Here is a 16,389-nt window from a genome sequence, read left to right on the forward strand (position 1 = left end):
CTGAATGTCTGGAAACCAGGCCTGCTGAGTCATCATGACAAAGAAATAAAAACACGATGTTCAACCACTCATCCGGAGCTGGTCTGGCCATCAGACACACAAGTTTAATGGAAGATCAAGAGGAGGAGAACTGGGGAGCAGTGGAAGTGATATACAGATGTGAGTCCCTTTAGCCCTCCTCAGGTCTAGGGGTGGTGGCCCTGCTATTTCTGACCCTCGTAAACTGTGGGAGCCAAGACCCGAGGACGCCACTCTGTCCTCACCCCCAGGGTAATTATAGAGCATCTTGGGCCACAAGACCCGGTGCCTCGGCCCCAGACCACCCACCCCCAGCAAGACACCATCTCGTAGACCTGCTCACTTTACACTCTGAGGTGTTAGGTGTGTTTCATCAGACCCGTTATAATTACACCTAACTGGTGTCTTGTTACTCCCCCTGAGAGAGATGCTAATCCGGGTGTTTAGACTGGCGGTTTGTCGCTACCTGTCTTTTAGCACTTTTGGTAGCTACTACTATGTTTCAGCTGGGTGGCATGAGCTCAGGGCTTTTGGCTAAGGTTTCACTGGTAAGAGTGGATACACAGGATCTAAATAAAGAGCAGTGATTGTCCACATCCAGTATGTTGCTGGCTTGTGTTAGCATGCAATCACCTGGAGGTTTTACTTTGGCAGTACATAGACATGAGGTAATCGGCACTCAAGAACAGTAACCGACCTCATAGTCATCAACTTTGGGCACAAGTTGAACCTCAGCAGACAAACGCTCATGCACACAAACAGGAAACATGCACCCCCTATGTTAAAGCTTTTTAATAAGACAGTCAGAGTGGACGAGGCGGAGGAGTGGAGCGTCACGGCGAGCCCTTTGTCCCGCATTCTGTAACCTTAGCTGGGCTAAAGCCTCACATATCTCTCTCTCTCAAACTCTGCCTCTGAATCTCTCACTCTCTCGACAGCTGTTCATTCATATATTGGTGGGGGGTTGGTGATGGGTTGACATTATAAATACCATTTGTCAACAGGTTGTATTTAGTGTCTGTGACTCACACTAAGAGGTAAACACGGTCAGGTTTACGGTAATGGGCCCATCCCGATGAATTGGTGTTTCTCTCATCGTTATAGTTCCAGTCTCACATATGTTCCCAGTAAAAACAATTTCTTAGCCTGTTACAGTTCAATGACATGCTGAGAACACAGTGTTCAAACCTTATTTCTGTCAACGAATCATCATCACTAACCATCTTTTCCTCACCTTGAAACTAGTCTCCTCATCTTCATCTCCTTCAAAGATAAAAGTTATTGTTTCATCACTGATGAAGCCAATGGTGCATACTGGCTAACGTAAATGCCAACACATCTTTAAGTATTTATGTGGCCAATTCGCTTTTATAAGATAAAGTTGGAGGGTTTGTGCGCCGGTAGCAAACATAGCAGGAAACTTTATAGAAATCAGCAAAACTGTTGACGAAGGAGTTGGAGACTTTTCGAGATATTCTTAGCCATTACCTCCTCCTTTACTTTCTTAAATCAATCTCTGGGACTTTTTTTCTAGTGGATAACATGATTCTGTAACTGGCAAGATTTGTAGGTTTTAACAGTTCTGTGAGCACAGGACTTTGAAACCTTGTCCACAGCACCTTTGTTCCAACTAGCCTCCAAAACCCCTGGAGTGCACACTGAAAATGTATGTCTAAAAGTGGGATATTAAGAAAAACATTCTCAATTTCTCTGTATCTAACTAGTTCATATGCATGACTGAGAAGTCTATAAACATGTAGACAATTAGTTTGATAATTTCTTGTTTGAACGAAGTGGAAAATTACAGATTAAATGTCTGGAAATATGTAATCTTGGGGTGGGGCCCCACGATACAATACAATCCCGACACCATCTTATTGCGATTTTTCAATTTTTTCGATATGCATAGTATTGAGATCAAATATATTCAGATGTATTGTGATTTATTGCCTTTTTTCAACTGCAAATGATGCAGTTTTTCAACATCTGTTTCATCTAATAAGATACAGTTTTCACTCTGTTCATCTCAGAGTTTTCATTCTGGTATCTTGAGGTCAGAGGTCAAGGGACCCCTTTGAAAATGACCATGCCAGTATTTCCTCACCAAAATTTTGCGCAACTTTGGAGCGTTACTTCCCAACAAGCTAACATGACATGATACCAAATGATTCCTTAGGTTTTCTCGTTTCATATATCTTCCTTATAGTTTTAAGACTGAGCCCGCTACAGCCTCTGAAAGACAGAATAACAGCAGTTGGATTGTTTGGAGGTTAATAGCTAATATAATAAAAGATCGATTCTTGACATCCCTGTATCAATACAATATTGCCACACATAATATCGCGATACTATGCTGTATCGTTTTTTTTTCCCCCACCCCTAATGTAATCTCAAAATAGAAAATGTGTAGAAACCGTGGTTTAACACGGCTTACTTTAGTACAAAATACTTTAAAAATGGACCTAACTGGGGTTATCTCTTTCTTTTCCTCAGTACCACATCAACAAGCTGTCAATCATGTCTTCAGACAACCACATGAATAACAGCGAGAAGGAGGTGGATGAGGTGGATGCAGCCCTGTCAGACCTGGAAATTACTTTGGAGGGAGGGAAGACGTCCAACACACTGGTATGACAACACCGCCACATCTTCACATTCAACCACAGGAAATACCTTTTGGTTGTGGATATTACGTGTGCTGTGCTCCAAACTCATTATTTGACTTTATTTTCCCAATTGCAGCAGCTTGGCAGTCTTGTTTGGTCCTTTTATTTCTCTACTGTATTCATCAGCCGTATTAAGCAGGAGCTTAGACACTGAACACTGAACCCAGGGGAGGGGAAATCACAATGAATTTCACTGGAAGTGCTAAATTTCACACAGTAATTCATGAGGCCTGCATCTGACAAAAGCCTGGGTGCGTGAGATATTTGACACTTAAACAAACCCAACAAAGGCTGCGTGTTACATGGATACGTCAAATATATGTGTCCATTATTACAGCAGCCCCCGCCTCAAGAACTTGTTAAGTTTATACAGCTTATCAGAGGAAACTGAGCTTTGAGATATTAGATAAGACGTGTTGTCCTTAGCATACTCCACTGAGCAGTGACATTGAAACTGCACATAAAGTTGAGCCTGAGGTCATTGTTTTGTTTGTTTAACCATTGTTTTATATTAAAATCTCCCAGGTTTATACTGATAATGTTTTTTTCACTTCTTCCTAGGGTGACATCACATCTATTCCTGAGCTAGCGGACTATGTCAAAGTCTTCAAGTAAGTCCACATCCAGAGCTACCTGATCTTTCCACTGTTATCAAAAGAACACCGTGTATGAATGCGTGCAAAGCATTTGTCCGAAAGATGTTGAGTCTCTCAGAGAACCGGGAAATAACATTTTCTGGCTAAATGAGAGACAGAGCTGTTGTCTGGTTTTCATCAGTGTAATTGGCCGCATTTTTTTTTTTTTTTGCCAAAGGACATTTACAGGCTGAGCTTTCAGTTTAGCTTTTCAAAGTGATTACAGTTGGACCAAGCATATTAACTATATTAATTTTTGGCTTTAAGCCTTTGCTGACTGGCAGGTGGCCCCTGGGGGTGGTTGTCTCATAAAATGTAAAAACCATAGGTGGGTGGGGTGATATCAAGAGGCATTTCCTCTTTAATGGTCTTCCATTAATGTTCACGTCCAATGCTGGATCCTTTCCTATTCACCTTGCTGACTTTGCACTTGAGAAGCTCTCCCTCTTTTTCTCTTTTTCGCCTCTGTTTTCACTTATGATCAGAGCTGTAGTCAAGACCAACTGAATTGAGTCTAAGTCTGGTCCAAGGCCAGGCCCATCGAGTCAGAATCAAGACCAAGTCCAGAGCAAATCGAGTCCTGTTGAAGGCGATAGTGTCCAATGCTAATATAGTGATTAAGGAGTTAGGATGGAGGATTTAGGTTTGAGGACCATTTCTAAAGGTCCATATTTTCACTCATCATGTTTTAGAATCAGCCAAAGTTCTGTACAACTGATCCTGAATCAGCAGCCAGGAACAACTTGACCAGTTCTCAATAGTCGAGTCCAGCAAGGCACGTGACCAAGACAAGTGCAAGACTTTAAAAAAAAAAGTGGTCTTGAAACCAGACTGGAGTTCTGCAGCCCTGCTTATGATCTATAATCTTATGAAGAAAATCTGTGTTTTTTTCCATCTGTAGTCTGACGTGTGTCTCTCTCTCTCTGTCAAATATTTTCCAGACCCAAGAAACTGACACTGAAGGGCTATAAGCAGTACTGGTGCACATTCAAGGATATCACAATTTCCTGTTACAAGAGTAAAGAGGAGGCACACGGGACACCTGCTCTACAAATGAATCTTAGAGGTGCAAAACAACACACAAAAATCTGTCATTTCATGCCCGTGCAAGAATGCAATGCTTCATTTATTTTCTGTCTAAAGAAATGGGTGTGAGCTTTGACCTCTTCTTCTGCTCTGCATTTTGGCTTCCGTGTGCAGGTTGTGAGGTAACTCCAGATGTTAACATCTCAGGTCAGAAATTCAACATCAAGCTGCTAATCCCCGTGGCGGATGGCATGAATGAGATCTGGCTTCGGTGTGACACGGTAAGGCTAAAGTTAGTTAGTGCACCGTTTCTGATCATTTCTTGTCCTTTTTAAATGTTTTTTTTTAATTATCAGTATTTGTCTTTCTTCTCCAGGAGAAACAGTACGCCCACTGGATGGCCGCGTGTCGCTTGGCCTCCAAAGGGAAGACCATGGCCGACAGCTCTTACAACCTGGAGGTCCAGAACATCCTGTCCTTCCTCAAGATGCAACACATGAACCGTGACCCTCAGATCATTGAGCCGATCACCACCGATATCAACCCAGAGTGCCTGGTGTCGCCTCGCTATCTGAAGAAGTACAGGAACAAGCAGGTAAGCCACGCAAGCTGCGTTTCAAACACACAACTTCTGAATACGTGGAAGTGTGTAGTTACGAAAGAGACAGACATACAGAAGGCAACTCTGATGTGTATTTTGTGTGAGGTTGTTTACTTGTTTGATGAGTCGGTTGCGGGGTTAGATGGAGCAGCGTCTGATGCTTCCCAGATGGGCGCCTCCTGGCATCAGGCTTGTCTTGCACTGGAATGTAGCCTCCCTCTACTCCCCCTCCTTTACTCTCCTCCTCCTCTTCCCTCCCTTCCTCTCCTCTCCCCACCCCCCACCTCTCTGTCCGAGGGGAAACCAGGACAGCAGACGTCCAAACCACTCAACATGCTTACAGTAGAGCTGCTCATATCAGACCGTAATGGATACCGTCTCTGCTCTCGCGGCCTTTGTGCTCGTAGACAAAAGTGTAGAGATCTCAGCCGCTGGGCTTGTACGTAGGTGCTCGGTTAATCCGGTGATAAAACGCGGTCACCTCTTCTGAGCGACGGTAGCACGCCGCCGGCAAACATCTTGATAACCAGGTGTGGAATTTAAACACTGAGAATCAATTAACGTTCTTGTAGGAAAATTCTACAATGTGCCCGGCAGATTTGCATGTAAGCAACAGGCTGGTGCGTGTGTGTACATTGGAACAGCTGAGTACACGGCTGCCATAGCTGTGTTAGCTGGCGATGGGGGAGGGAGGGAGAGCGCTTACTCACTCAGTCTGCTTTTGGTTAAAGTTGTAGTAGAAAAGAGGAATGGTGCTAGGGGGGCTGGAGGGATGTTGGGAAGGTGTTGGTAGTACCGTAAGTGATGACTCAGAAAGATGGATTCATGTCCTGTAAATGGGTGGTTGAGTATGCTGCAGGGAACTTCTAGTGGGCCACAATCTAAACCAGACTTGTTCTTTGTTTCTTTGATACTCCTGAAACCGAGGAAACGCGAATATGACGTGGCTCTTTTGACCCATTCATGTGGAACTGCTGTCAGAGGTTAATATCTGAACGTCAGCTGTAGTTCACATACAGCGCTGCTAAAAATAAGAGTTAATCCAAAATTGCAGAAGTACCAAATAGAGTTTCAGTTCTCTATTTCTCCATTTGTTTCATTTTTTCCTGGTTTTAGTAGTCAGGGAATCCCTTAAATATAGCTGGGGACGTCAATAATCAGAATCGGAAATACTTAGAGCCCTGGGGGGAAATTTGGACGTCACAGTTGCTTTTATATAAAAGCATAAAGAAATGTGAGAAAATAGAAATAAAGGAGTTTGCACACATCTGTATAGAAATATAAATAATTAGAAATATGTACAAATATGTGCATCAAACTCATACAATATATAACCACAGTGTAATATGTGCAGTGTAAATACAAAATGCTGAGAAGTGGCATCTATTAAGTTTGTTAAATATTAATGCAATAATGGTATAAATAAGAATTAGATACAAGTATTTCTTGAAATGTACAGTATAAATGTAGTATTAATGACAGAATGAGTATTGCACAGTTGAATCATTGTACTATTTATGGTACAGTTTAATCCGTATTGCACATGAGAATAATAAGAAATGACGAGGTAGTAGCTGCTGACGGGTGAAATAAGTCCAGGTCTATTGACTCAGAGGAATGACTTCCTGTGGCGCTCCTGTAGTGCATCTCGGTGGAATCTAACAGTCTAACATGAAATTAATTTACCATCTCTAATAGTAAAGCCTGTTCGCCAAACCGGAGGAAGGGTTATGTGGGTTTAACCCATGTCATGTCAGTATGATGGCCGGAAAGAGAGAGAAGTCCTGGCTTGGTTAGTTTCTGTTCCACTAGCGTTTAGATCACTATATGCTGCACTATACATTAGTTTAACATGATAGTGAGGTTTCCTTTACAGATTCTACAGTGACAGACTGTGCTGAGCAGTGATATTTTAGCAGCTATTCATTTAAATCAAGATGAAACGATAATGTTTTGCTAGCATTTAAGAACTACAGCTCCCATGAACCATGTGCATGCCATCAAAACCTCATGGGAGCTGTAATTAACGTACTAATGGTTGTTTTATCTTTTTTAAACTCATGAGCTGTTGAAATGTTACTGTCCACTGACCCATTTTGTACAGACAGATGATTTCCGTTGTTTTAGAATATGGACAGAAAACTCCAGTATCATGTTTGGGTTTTCTTAGAAATACAAATCCAGACATTGCCTGGAATAGAGGCTTGCTTGAACAGGGGGCAGGACTTATTAGAGTTTTTAGTGGTATTAGCCCAGCAGGGTGTGTGTCCAACTGGGGCCGTGGTTCTTTCTGGTTCGGCTCCAGTCTCCCTCATTAATCCCAGTCTGATAGGGGGTATCCCCAGGCACTCAACATGAAAGAGTGGTGACACATGTACAGTATGTGTATGCACCCGTGCACTCACACATGTAGTGGGCGTGGGGCATCAGGAAATGAGCCGTGCCTGGGAATGCTGCGCGGGAAAACTGTCTGTGAGAAAAAGCCCATCCGCTCTCAGTCAGCTGCGACCCCTCCCCTCCCTGCCCCCCTTAAACTTGACTTCCTGTTGCGACACTGGACCGGGGAGACTTCCGTGCCGCGGCTCCCAGCAGATACACACACAGGAATTTTTAGATTACTCGGACCGGTGTGGTCTCTGGCCAAATCGATAAATTTACACAAGAGAAAACAAGCATTAAAGACACAATAATAAACTCCTGGAGTGTGGAGACATGGCACTCCTCCTGCAGCTTCCAAAGTGTGCTGCTTGGTAGATACCGCCATCCTGTGGTTGAAAGGGGAATTACAGAGAAACTGTGTGCTTCTTTTTATGGCCCATTGTGAAAGTATGTTATTAATAAACCATTATGAAATGTACAGTTCCAGTGCGTGAAACAACACAAATGTTGTGTAACCTCCCTCTTTTCTCTTAGAATAAACGAGACAGTGTCTCTGACTGCTGCTGTACTCTCTCTCTCCCTCTTGTGGCTGAATACTGCATGACCTCCACAGCCCCTCTCCCCCACTTTGTTTCTGTTATTACAATTACGGCCTCCTACTTTATTGTTTTGGATCTTTCCTCCCTCGACATTGATCTTACCTGCTTGTTCTCTTTGTCCAATCTGTCTTTCTTTCCCTCTCTTCTTGTATGCAATCTCCTTCATTCCTTCTGTGCCCTTCTCCCACCTCCCACCTCCCACCTTCAGCCAGGCTCTATCAGGGACTTGGTAAGTTGAGTTATGTGTCCACTGGGTGCCTTTTTTAAACCTTAGATACATGTATGTGCATGTTTGTATGAACTCTGAACACTTTTTGTGTCCGCGTTGCCTCACCTAACCAACAGTAGTGCAGCTGTTTAACATGTCATAGTGGCTGGTAGTCACAGTAGAATAGATACAATCCTACTTGTTGGTTTGTTTGTTTGTTTGTTTGTTACTAGCTCTAATGTCTTCAGGATGCCATAAGACAAGCAAATGACACATAATTCTATTGATACAATAATAGAGCATCTGTACAGAGTGCTGCATGAATGAGTCCTAAAACCTGGAAATGTAGCACTTCTGATTCCCTCGTCTTGAAGTCAATGTTTTTTTTTAATGGGCTTTTGCCTGAAATAAGATCTGTGGTTAACACAAGCTGAAGAGATTTTTACGTTTTGTTCTACAATAAAAAATACGTAAATATCCCACTCATGAATTTTAAGCTTTTATATGTCTTAAAAAACATCATCATTACAACCTCGTAGGTATACTCGCGCTCAAGCGACCGTGGTGTAGTTTATAGTCTAACGTTAGCTTTGTACTTCTGGCAATTGCATTCACACTTCAAAAATCATAGTATCATAAACTTGTGTTTGCCATCGAGCTTATTTTCTCAAATAATCCAAAATCCAATGGAAAAATCTCATTGGCTTTTTGTCGAGGTAACCCATGACGATGCTAACTTCCTGGTTGGCTTACAAAAATACATCACCCCTGCAGCACTCTGTTGTGTTAGTAGTTTTCTTTACCAGTAGGGACAACAAGTGATGCTACAAAAACCACAATATTCAGTAAAATAAATGAACCATGCAGGTGTTTTTGCATGTTTAGCTCATTTAACATCATTTTCATATACATAATATTAATGCAGAACATTTAACAAAGCAAATCATAAGTTTTTCGATTAAGGGAAGCTTTAATGTGTTTGTGAGTTATGTGTTTTATTTTTCCATTTGTAAAATATGAAAAGCAGAGACTAGAAACTTGCTGAAGGTTAGTGATCCATCACAGTAAAGCTCATTTATTTTGTAGTTATTTGTTGAATCATACTACAGAGTGTTGCTTCTGAACACCAACGAAATTATCAACCTCATCAATTAATTCCCCGACACCCGTATTTGCTTTGTTTTTTTCTTCTGTAAAATGTGGGAGGTTGGCAAAATGAATTTCACTGTGATGGATTACTTATTACTTCCTCTGGATGTCTCTGTTACACCGCTCCTCCAGTTGAAATAGTTGATGTAGGGAGAGTAGGGGAATACACACATGCATGCACACTCGCACATTAACCTTAGTCTGGCTCTCCAGGGGACTCCTAGGTTAATATTTGTTTGTCTGTTTATTTTGTAGCGGTGTGAAGTAGAGTTTGACTGTGACAGCCTTCTGCTTATTGGCTGACGCTGTGTGTGCTGATGGCTTCATGGAATTAGCCACAGCTTGTTTACGCACTGAGTGTGTTTTGTGGATTTGGGTGCATCAGGTGGTTGGAGTGTGGTGATGGGATGCATTTGTTTACAGCGGGGAGTTTGTTGGGTGTTTGTCGAGACTCAGATGGCGGGATGGCGGCATACCGAAACTGTCATGTGTGTAATGTCTGTGATTGTGTATTTGTCAGATTTCAGCCCGGATCCTTGAAGCCCACCAGAATGTGGCCCAGATGAGTCTCATCGAGGCCAAGATGCGCTTCATCCAGGCGTGGCAGTCCCTGCCTGAGTTCGGAATGACTCATTTCCTCGCCAAGTAAGCTGATGTGTTTTTTTACCCTTCTATCTCCGTCGCCCACTCTCTCAGTTGTAGGCCTATGTGCGTGACAGTGACTCATGTTGTCAATTAATCTGCACACTTTCATTTCACTGTGGATTCTCTTCTTCTTCTTCTCTGCAGGTTTCAGGGTGGGAAGCGGGAAGAGCTGATCGGCATCACTTACAACCGTTTGATCCGGATGGATGCCCACACTGGGGATGCTATCAAGACCTGGCGCTTCAGCAACATGAAACAGTGGAACGTCAACTGGGAGATCAAGATGGTAGGGAACCCGTTGAATATGACCCATCTCAATGTTATAGGTGTTCCTTCAATATTACAAAGTTATTCGCAGCATATTGTCCCTCAAGAGTGTTGGAAGTTAATGTTGTTTTTTAGAGCTGAAACAATTGGTTGATTTAAGGGGAACTCCACTGATTTTACACATCAGAGTTTCCTTTACAGGTGTGAAAAAAAGGTTGTATAAAACAGTTTGAGCTGTGCAAAATCGGATAAAATTGCCTCATGTGATGTCAGTCGTAAATCAATTGTACACACAGTACTGTTCAACCTCTATCTGTGGACATGTTGCTACAGTGTTTGTATACGCAAAATACTGCGTAATGCTAATGCTGTTAACAATGGCTAATTCAATTAATTTAAATTCAATTTATTTTTATATAGCGTCAAATCATAACAGAAATGATCTCGAGACGCTTTATATATAGAGCAAGTTTAGACCGTACACTATCATATTAATTGTAGCTGGAGCAAACCCTGTTAAGATTTCTGACTTGATGTACTGGAATGCGATCAACTCGGGTCATTCTCAGCTCCGACTTCCGATTTTCAATGGAAATGGAAAGCAGCTTAATCCAACCGAACTGACTGTGACCCAACTGCACTGTGGATAATATAGGCGGCAGGTTTTGACAAGGAAAAAGAATACGTGAAATAAAAAATACGCTATCTCTGGTTCTGCTGCATCGATTCTGATACTCTGTCCATTGTGAGTCCGACAATGTTATAGGAGTACTATGCTAAATCTGAGTACTCCTGGAGTACTCTTAAGAAACTACTAGTATTCAAAACAATTGCAAAAAAAAATATATATATATACTAGTTCCAGCTTGTCAGATGTAAATATGTGGGGTTTTGGACTGCTGGTGAAAATAACAAGACATATTAATGAAACACAAGTCCATTTCGCCACTTGTCATTGAAGCCTGACCGATGTACTTCCTTTGCCGTGTGTCCAGGTGACGGTGGAATTTGCGGACGAGCCCAGCCTGTCCTTCATCTGTGCCGAGGTGGACTGCAAAGTGGTCCACGAGTTCATCGGCGGCTACATCTTCCTGTCCACGCGTGCCAAGGACCAGAACGAGTCTCTAGACGAGGAGATGTTCTATAAGCTGACCAGCGGCTGGGTCTGAGCAGCCCCGAAGCCACCAGGGGGCCAACGATTGTAGGTCAGGGGCCAGGAGGGGAGTGGCTGGGGGGGTGTATGGGGTTTATTTTATTCTACTATTTCTCAGTCTGTTTAATTGTTTGGAGGTTTGGAGCTGTGCTGAATGAGTCCAGAACCGCTCTAAAATTGCCATGACTGACACCGTTTTTATTGTTATAGTTTTGTTGCTTTAACGCTGACAATGTCATTTGTTACAACACTAATATTGTGGTGAAAGCAGTCCAGATGAACTTTTGAAGCTAAAACTCCTGCGGTTGAGCAGAAGCCTTACACAAACCTGAACCGGGAAACTGTTCTCCTCACGACCACCTGCCTCCTCCTCCTCCTCTCCTGGACTGATGGCCATCAACTTACGTCCATGACAAACCCTTTAAAAACCAATCAAACACCAGATTTAATCCCAAAGAATCTTTTTTTTTTTTCCACTCTTTTCTCTCACTGCCTTTTTATTCTCTCTTCTAGAGCTGGACTAAAGGAGCTGACATCGAACTGTCATTAAAAGCGTATTGTAATCGTAGCGCCACAGATACCTACAGTTATATATCGAATTATTTATCCTAAAAAAGACGGACAGTCCAATCACAAGGCCATCTGTGAACAGCAGATCGCAGCACTACATGTCCATCCTGTCCACTCTACGAAGGGTTTAATCTCTTTGAAGTCACATGTAAGCACTTGTACACTATACAGTCCTGTTAATGAATAAGCTGTTGTTAAATTTCCTTTTGCTTTTGATGTCTTTGTTTCGGAGCTCGTGCAGTTGTCTCCTCTGGGTCGAGTCTCTCTAACGAATTATCATTGTATTAGCTGACGGGTGTGACATTGAGAGCCTGAGTTTTGTATTTAATAGAATGCTAATAGAGAGCATGTCTGATAACACTACAGTTCAGAGCACTTGGTTGAGTGTCATGTGGGTTTGAAAATCTTTGATTTAAAAAGAAATGTCATCTTAAAAAGTCATTCAGTATATCTAATGTTTCCTGAAAATAAGTTTAAGCTAGATTACTATTGATTAAGAATCTGAAAAATATCTCATCCCCTTTGTTTTTAAAACATATTTTGAAGACTTAACATGAAGCTACATGACTTTTCAAGATGTTCATTATCTTTTCCCAACTTTAGGCGTTTTGAAGAAAAAGATGTTTTCATCTTCTGACCTGGCGTTCAAAAATAATATGCCTATAAAAGTGCATTAATATTTTGCCAAACGTGCTGTTCTGACCACAGCTATAAGTTGCTAAATCTCAACAGCATGTTGCCTCCAAAGATTTGAAACCCCCTGACGTCTCATTGCTACGTGCATGTGCACTACGTAACAGGAGGTATCCTTACTCCGTTGTAACACCTTTTAATTGTATTGCCATTATGTCTCTCACACCATATAGTATTATTATTATCATTTTTATCATTACACACCAGCAAAAGGTCACAAAGTTTGAAGAATGAATATGCAAAGTTTTCTTTTCTTCTGTCCTCAGTATGAAGGATCAGTAAATGAAGTATTATTTTTTTGTAACTAATGTAAAAACACAAACGTTTTATAGAATTGTACAGTTTTTTTCTGCTTTTTTGGGGGGTGGGGGGGGTTTGGAAGTTTTTCCTTTCAGAAACGAAGGGGGGAAGCCGCCATCTGTCAACATGTGTATTATTCAGAATTGTGCCTGCTTATGTTGTGTCCTTACTGAGTTTTCAGATGAAGATAAATATGAATATATATATGAAGATAACACTAGTCTCAAACTCCAGGTTTGATTAAGATATTTGTCGAGTACATATTATAATTTTTTTTCTAAATACGTATGCCTTTTCAATGTGCTCTTTCTTCTTGCATTTCTCCTTCATTTTATTGATTTTCCGCTTTCTCTTCTGTCCATTTGTGGCCCCTGAGTTGTGTTTTTAGCTCCTTCTTTAGGCTGACAGTGATACTTAATTTTTGCTGCAAATCTGATTTGCTCAGCGCCTTTTTAAAAATACTTCACTTATTTGTCTGGTTTTTGTCACAACTGAAGTGTGCCATTTAATAATGTCCATATGAAGGAGACCCACATTGTTTAGACCCTGGAGTTTGAGACAAAACGGCATAAGTGAACAGAGGTAAGAGAAAACCAAGCCTAGTCAGTTTTTATTTTCTCTGATGTTGTTTTTTGTTTGCCTCCAGTGTCAGGAGCAGCGGTGCATGTCCTGCTGTTCTGTTTTCTGACTGTAAAAAATGCATTTATTTTAAAAAATAAAGTAATTTTTATTTAAAAACCGTGTCTTCTGTCATTTTCCCTGACGCAGAATGTACAGTAAATACGAGATTGGGAGCATTTCTATTGCCTCCACCGCGCTCTCATCATGGCGACTAAAAGCATGCACGGCCGGCCCGTCTATGTCAACAAAGCAAGGACAAGCTGCAAGAGTGACTTCATTCTCTGCTCAGGTAGAACTTAATCCACTATATCTTTACATCGCAAGTAGTTGTTTGCTGCTATACAAATGCTCTGAATATCATATAGAGCACCGGTTCCCAACCTTGGAGTCCAAACCCCCACTAGGGGTCGCCAAAGCTTCACAGGGGGTCGCAAGGCCTTCTTGATTTTAAGGGGTGTAAACAACTTTCTAATATACATTTGGCCTATTTGTCAGCATTTCATTCATTTCTGTGAAGAAAACTAAATGAAAATGTTATTTTTTAAGTTTTAAAGTAAAAATGATTATTTAAAATATAAACTTAAAAAAATCTCACAGGATAAGGGCACGGTGAAGACCTGAACACAAGCCTTTCCTCTCAGCCTCATCCTGCATCAGAGTAAGCAGTTAAAACAACCTAAGAGCTAATACAACAATGACCAAGTGTCAGGGAGAAAAAAACACTGAATTTGTAAAAAAAAAAAAAAGAAACCTATTAAGTATGTATGATTGTTAAAAAATTAAAAAAAATAGATAATTGTATTAAAAATTCCCAAAAATAACAGGAAAGCTAATCGCTGACAGAATATTCACAGGAAATAATTGCTCAAAATTCATCCAAATCACTAGTTTTACTCAAACTTCCTGCAGTTATTACATTCACTATTTGGGTTAATTGTACAGTTTCTCAGTTGCTCTGTACTGTTATTGTTTTGCATTGAATATAATATGAATTATTCATAAAATAAGACTGGTGTGATTCTATATTTTATGTATTGTCAACAATGAAAAGACCAAAACCAACAATGCATTAGTGCTAGTGTTGTGACATCCCAACCCTGTCTGTGGCAAGCAAACGTTACTCAAACCGGAGTACAACATGCATTTGTTGGGGTCTATTTTCAACCTCAATACACATTTGTGTTGATGTCCATGTTCATGGTAATGCAGGAACATGCTTGGCTCATCGACTCGTGTTTTTAACAGTTTGTGGGCATCAATGGCGGTCTATGGAACAAACATAGCATTAGCTTGATCAGTCTTTGGCTGCAGAGATTATAGTTGTTGGGTCAATTTATTGTTGGATTTGGTCTTTTCATGAGATTTGTTGACAGTAAGAACAAGATATTGCCAGATTTATCCTTTAAGGTTCTCACTCCTCCAGATCATGGTATATTTAGGAAAAGTAAGTCAAATGTGAATCTCTGTTTTAGTCTTGAAGGCCTCTTTAGTATGGAGAGCATGATTAACTTGTGGAAAAACATTTTGGCTCATGTCTCCTTTAGGGTCTCCATATATTAGTGCTCCTCTGAGCTTCTGAGATGCATCATCAGATTTACTGGCTAAAAGCTCTCAATACTGTAGAGTTCACTGCACTGAATCTCATACTAATACTAATAAAACAATAAATTAATGTTATTTTCTTGTGTTCCTCAACTACTGTACCATCAACACACACCTCCTGCATACATACTATATATGCACCGGTTACGTTTCTCCACTAGAGGACAGTGCTCAACCACCTATACTCCCCGTCTCTCAGTGGACATTCCAAACTTCTCCAAAGGTTTCTTTGCCCAGATCTGACATGTTTACCCGGCATCCCAGAAGAAAAACCAAGTGCCAGATTGAGTAGGAGATTAGATCAGAGAACGCCCGCAGACAGTCTGTCTATTTGCATGCTTTGGACACGGCGCACGTCCGTCTGTCACCTGCCGAGCAGCTGGGAGACGGAGGTGTTAGTGGCCGTGATAGCTGGGGAGATGCTCAGACCACCTGATGTCCACAGAAGTACTGTTAGAATGGCAGCACAGGATGGCGTGGGCCAAATAAGGATGTTTTTAGAAAGATGTGAGCACAGATTGTGAGCACCAAATGACAGTTTAAAAGGTTGGACAATTGCTAGATGAGGACAGATAAACAGCCTGGACAGGAGCACAGTAATTGTGAAGAAAAGAACTCCTTATTTCATTGCGATCAAAAACTACAATAATAAATTCATCTTCCCCTCTCTGGTTGGTGCAATAAAAAACCTGCAGACTCTTCGGCCTTGATGGCACATTCTTTGAATCTGAAAATGTCCATCTGCCCCGCTACTGTGCACATTTCATCTTATAATTAAATTTTAAAGTAGATTCTTGCAATCAACCCTAAAGTATCGAATCATTAATATAGCTGACGCTGCATTTCAACAACCCCCCTGAGCTCGTTTCCAAACCTCCAGTCAATTATGAGATCAGATGAGGTGTGCAGCATCGCAGCGGGAAATCAAATTCTGCGAGAACATCCTGTTCGTGTTGAGCGTGGGTCTCAATCCAACACTTAAACTGACAGCAGTAACTTCCAAGAAAGCTTTTGAAGTGCACAGCGAATCAAGACATTTGTAGATGGGATTTCGACATGGAAGCGTACCCCTATTCTTTTGCGGCCTCTGATGTTCCCTATATAGTCCGTACCCACGTGGGATCTGGCCCATTGTGTTCACGCCACGGTGTGCACGGGAAGTAAAGACGTCTCAACGGTGGCTCCGCATAGCGCTTTGGAATTCCTCAGAACCCCTGGGCGGATGACGAAGGCACTTGATGATGACTTTTATAGATT

General features: G+C 41.5%; 1 protein-coding gene across 4 annotated transcripts in view; it reads left to right on the plus strand.

Moving 5' to 3' along the window:
• The window catches only part of fermt2 (fermitin family member 2), a 47,446-nt gene extending 33,799 nt beyond the window's left edge, over positions 1-13,647 (plus strand). For 2 of the 4 annotated variants that reach the window (XM_037796641.1, XM_037796643.1), the window contains 9 exons: positions 2,512-2,646; positions 3,246-3,295; positions 4,261-4,385; positions 4,520-4,626; positions 4,722-4,940; positions 8,133-8,153; positions 9,802-9,926; positions 10,071-10,212; positions 11,189-13,647. In XM_037796641.1, coding sequence (XP_037652569.1) covers positions 2,512-2,646; positions 3,246-3,295; positions 4,261-4,385; positions 4,520-4,626; positions 4,722-4,940; positions 8,133-8,153; positions 9,802-9,926; positions 10,071-10,212; positions 11,189-11,362 — 1,098 coding nt within the window. In that variant the 3' untranslated portion in view covers positions 11,363-13,647. The remainder of the gene's footprint in view (positions 1-2,511; positions 2,647-3,245; positions 3,296-4,260; positions 4,386-4,519; positions 4,627-4,721; positions 4,941-8,132; positions 8,154-9,801; positions 9,927-10,070; positions 10,213-11,188) is intronic. The other 2 variants (XM_037796642.1, XM_037796645.1) reach the window with 1 other exon arrangement.
• Positions 13,648-16,389: the final 2,742 nt, after the last annotated feature.

This window comes from Sebastes umbrosus, chromosome 16, assembly GCF_015220745.1.
Source record: "Sebastes umbrosus isolate fSebUmb1 chromosome 16, fSebUmb1.pri, whole genome shotgun sequence".
In the NCBI taxonomy this organism is placed as follows: domain Eukaryota; kingdom Metazoa; phylum Chordata; class Actinopteri; order Perciformes; family Sebastidae; genus Sebastes; species Sebastes umbrosus.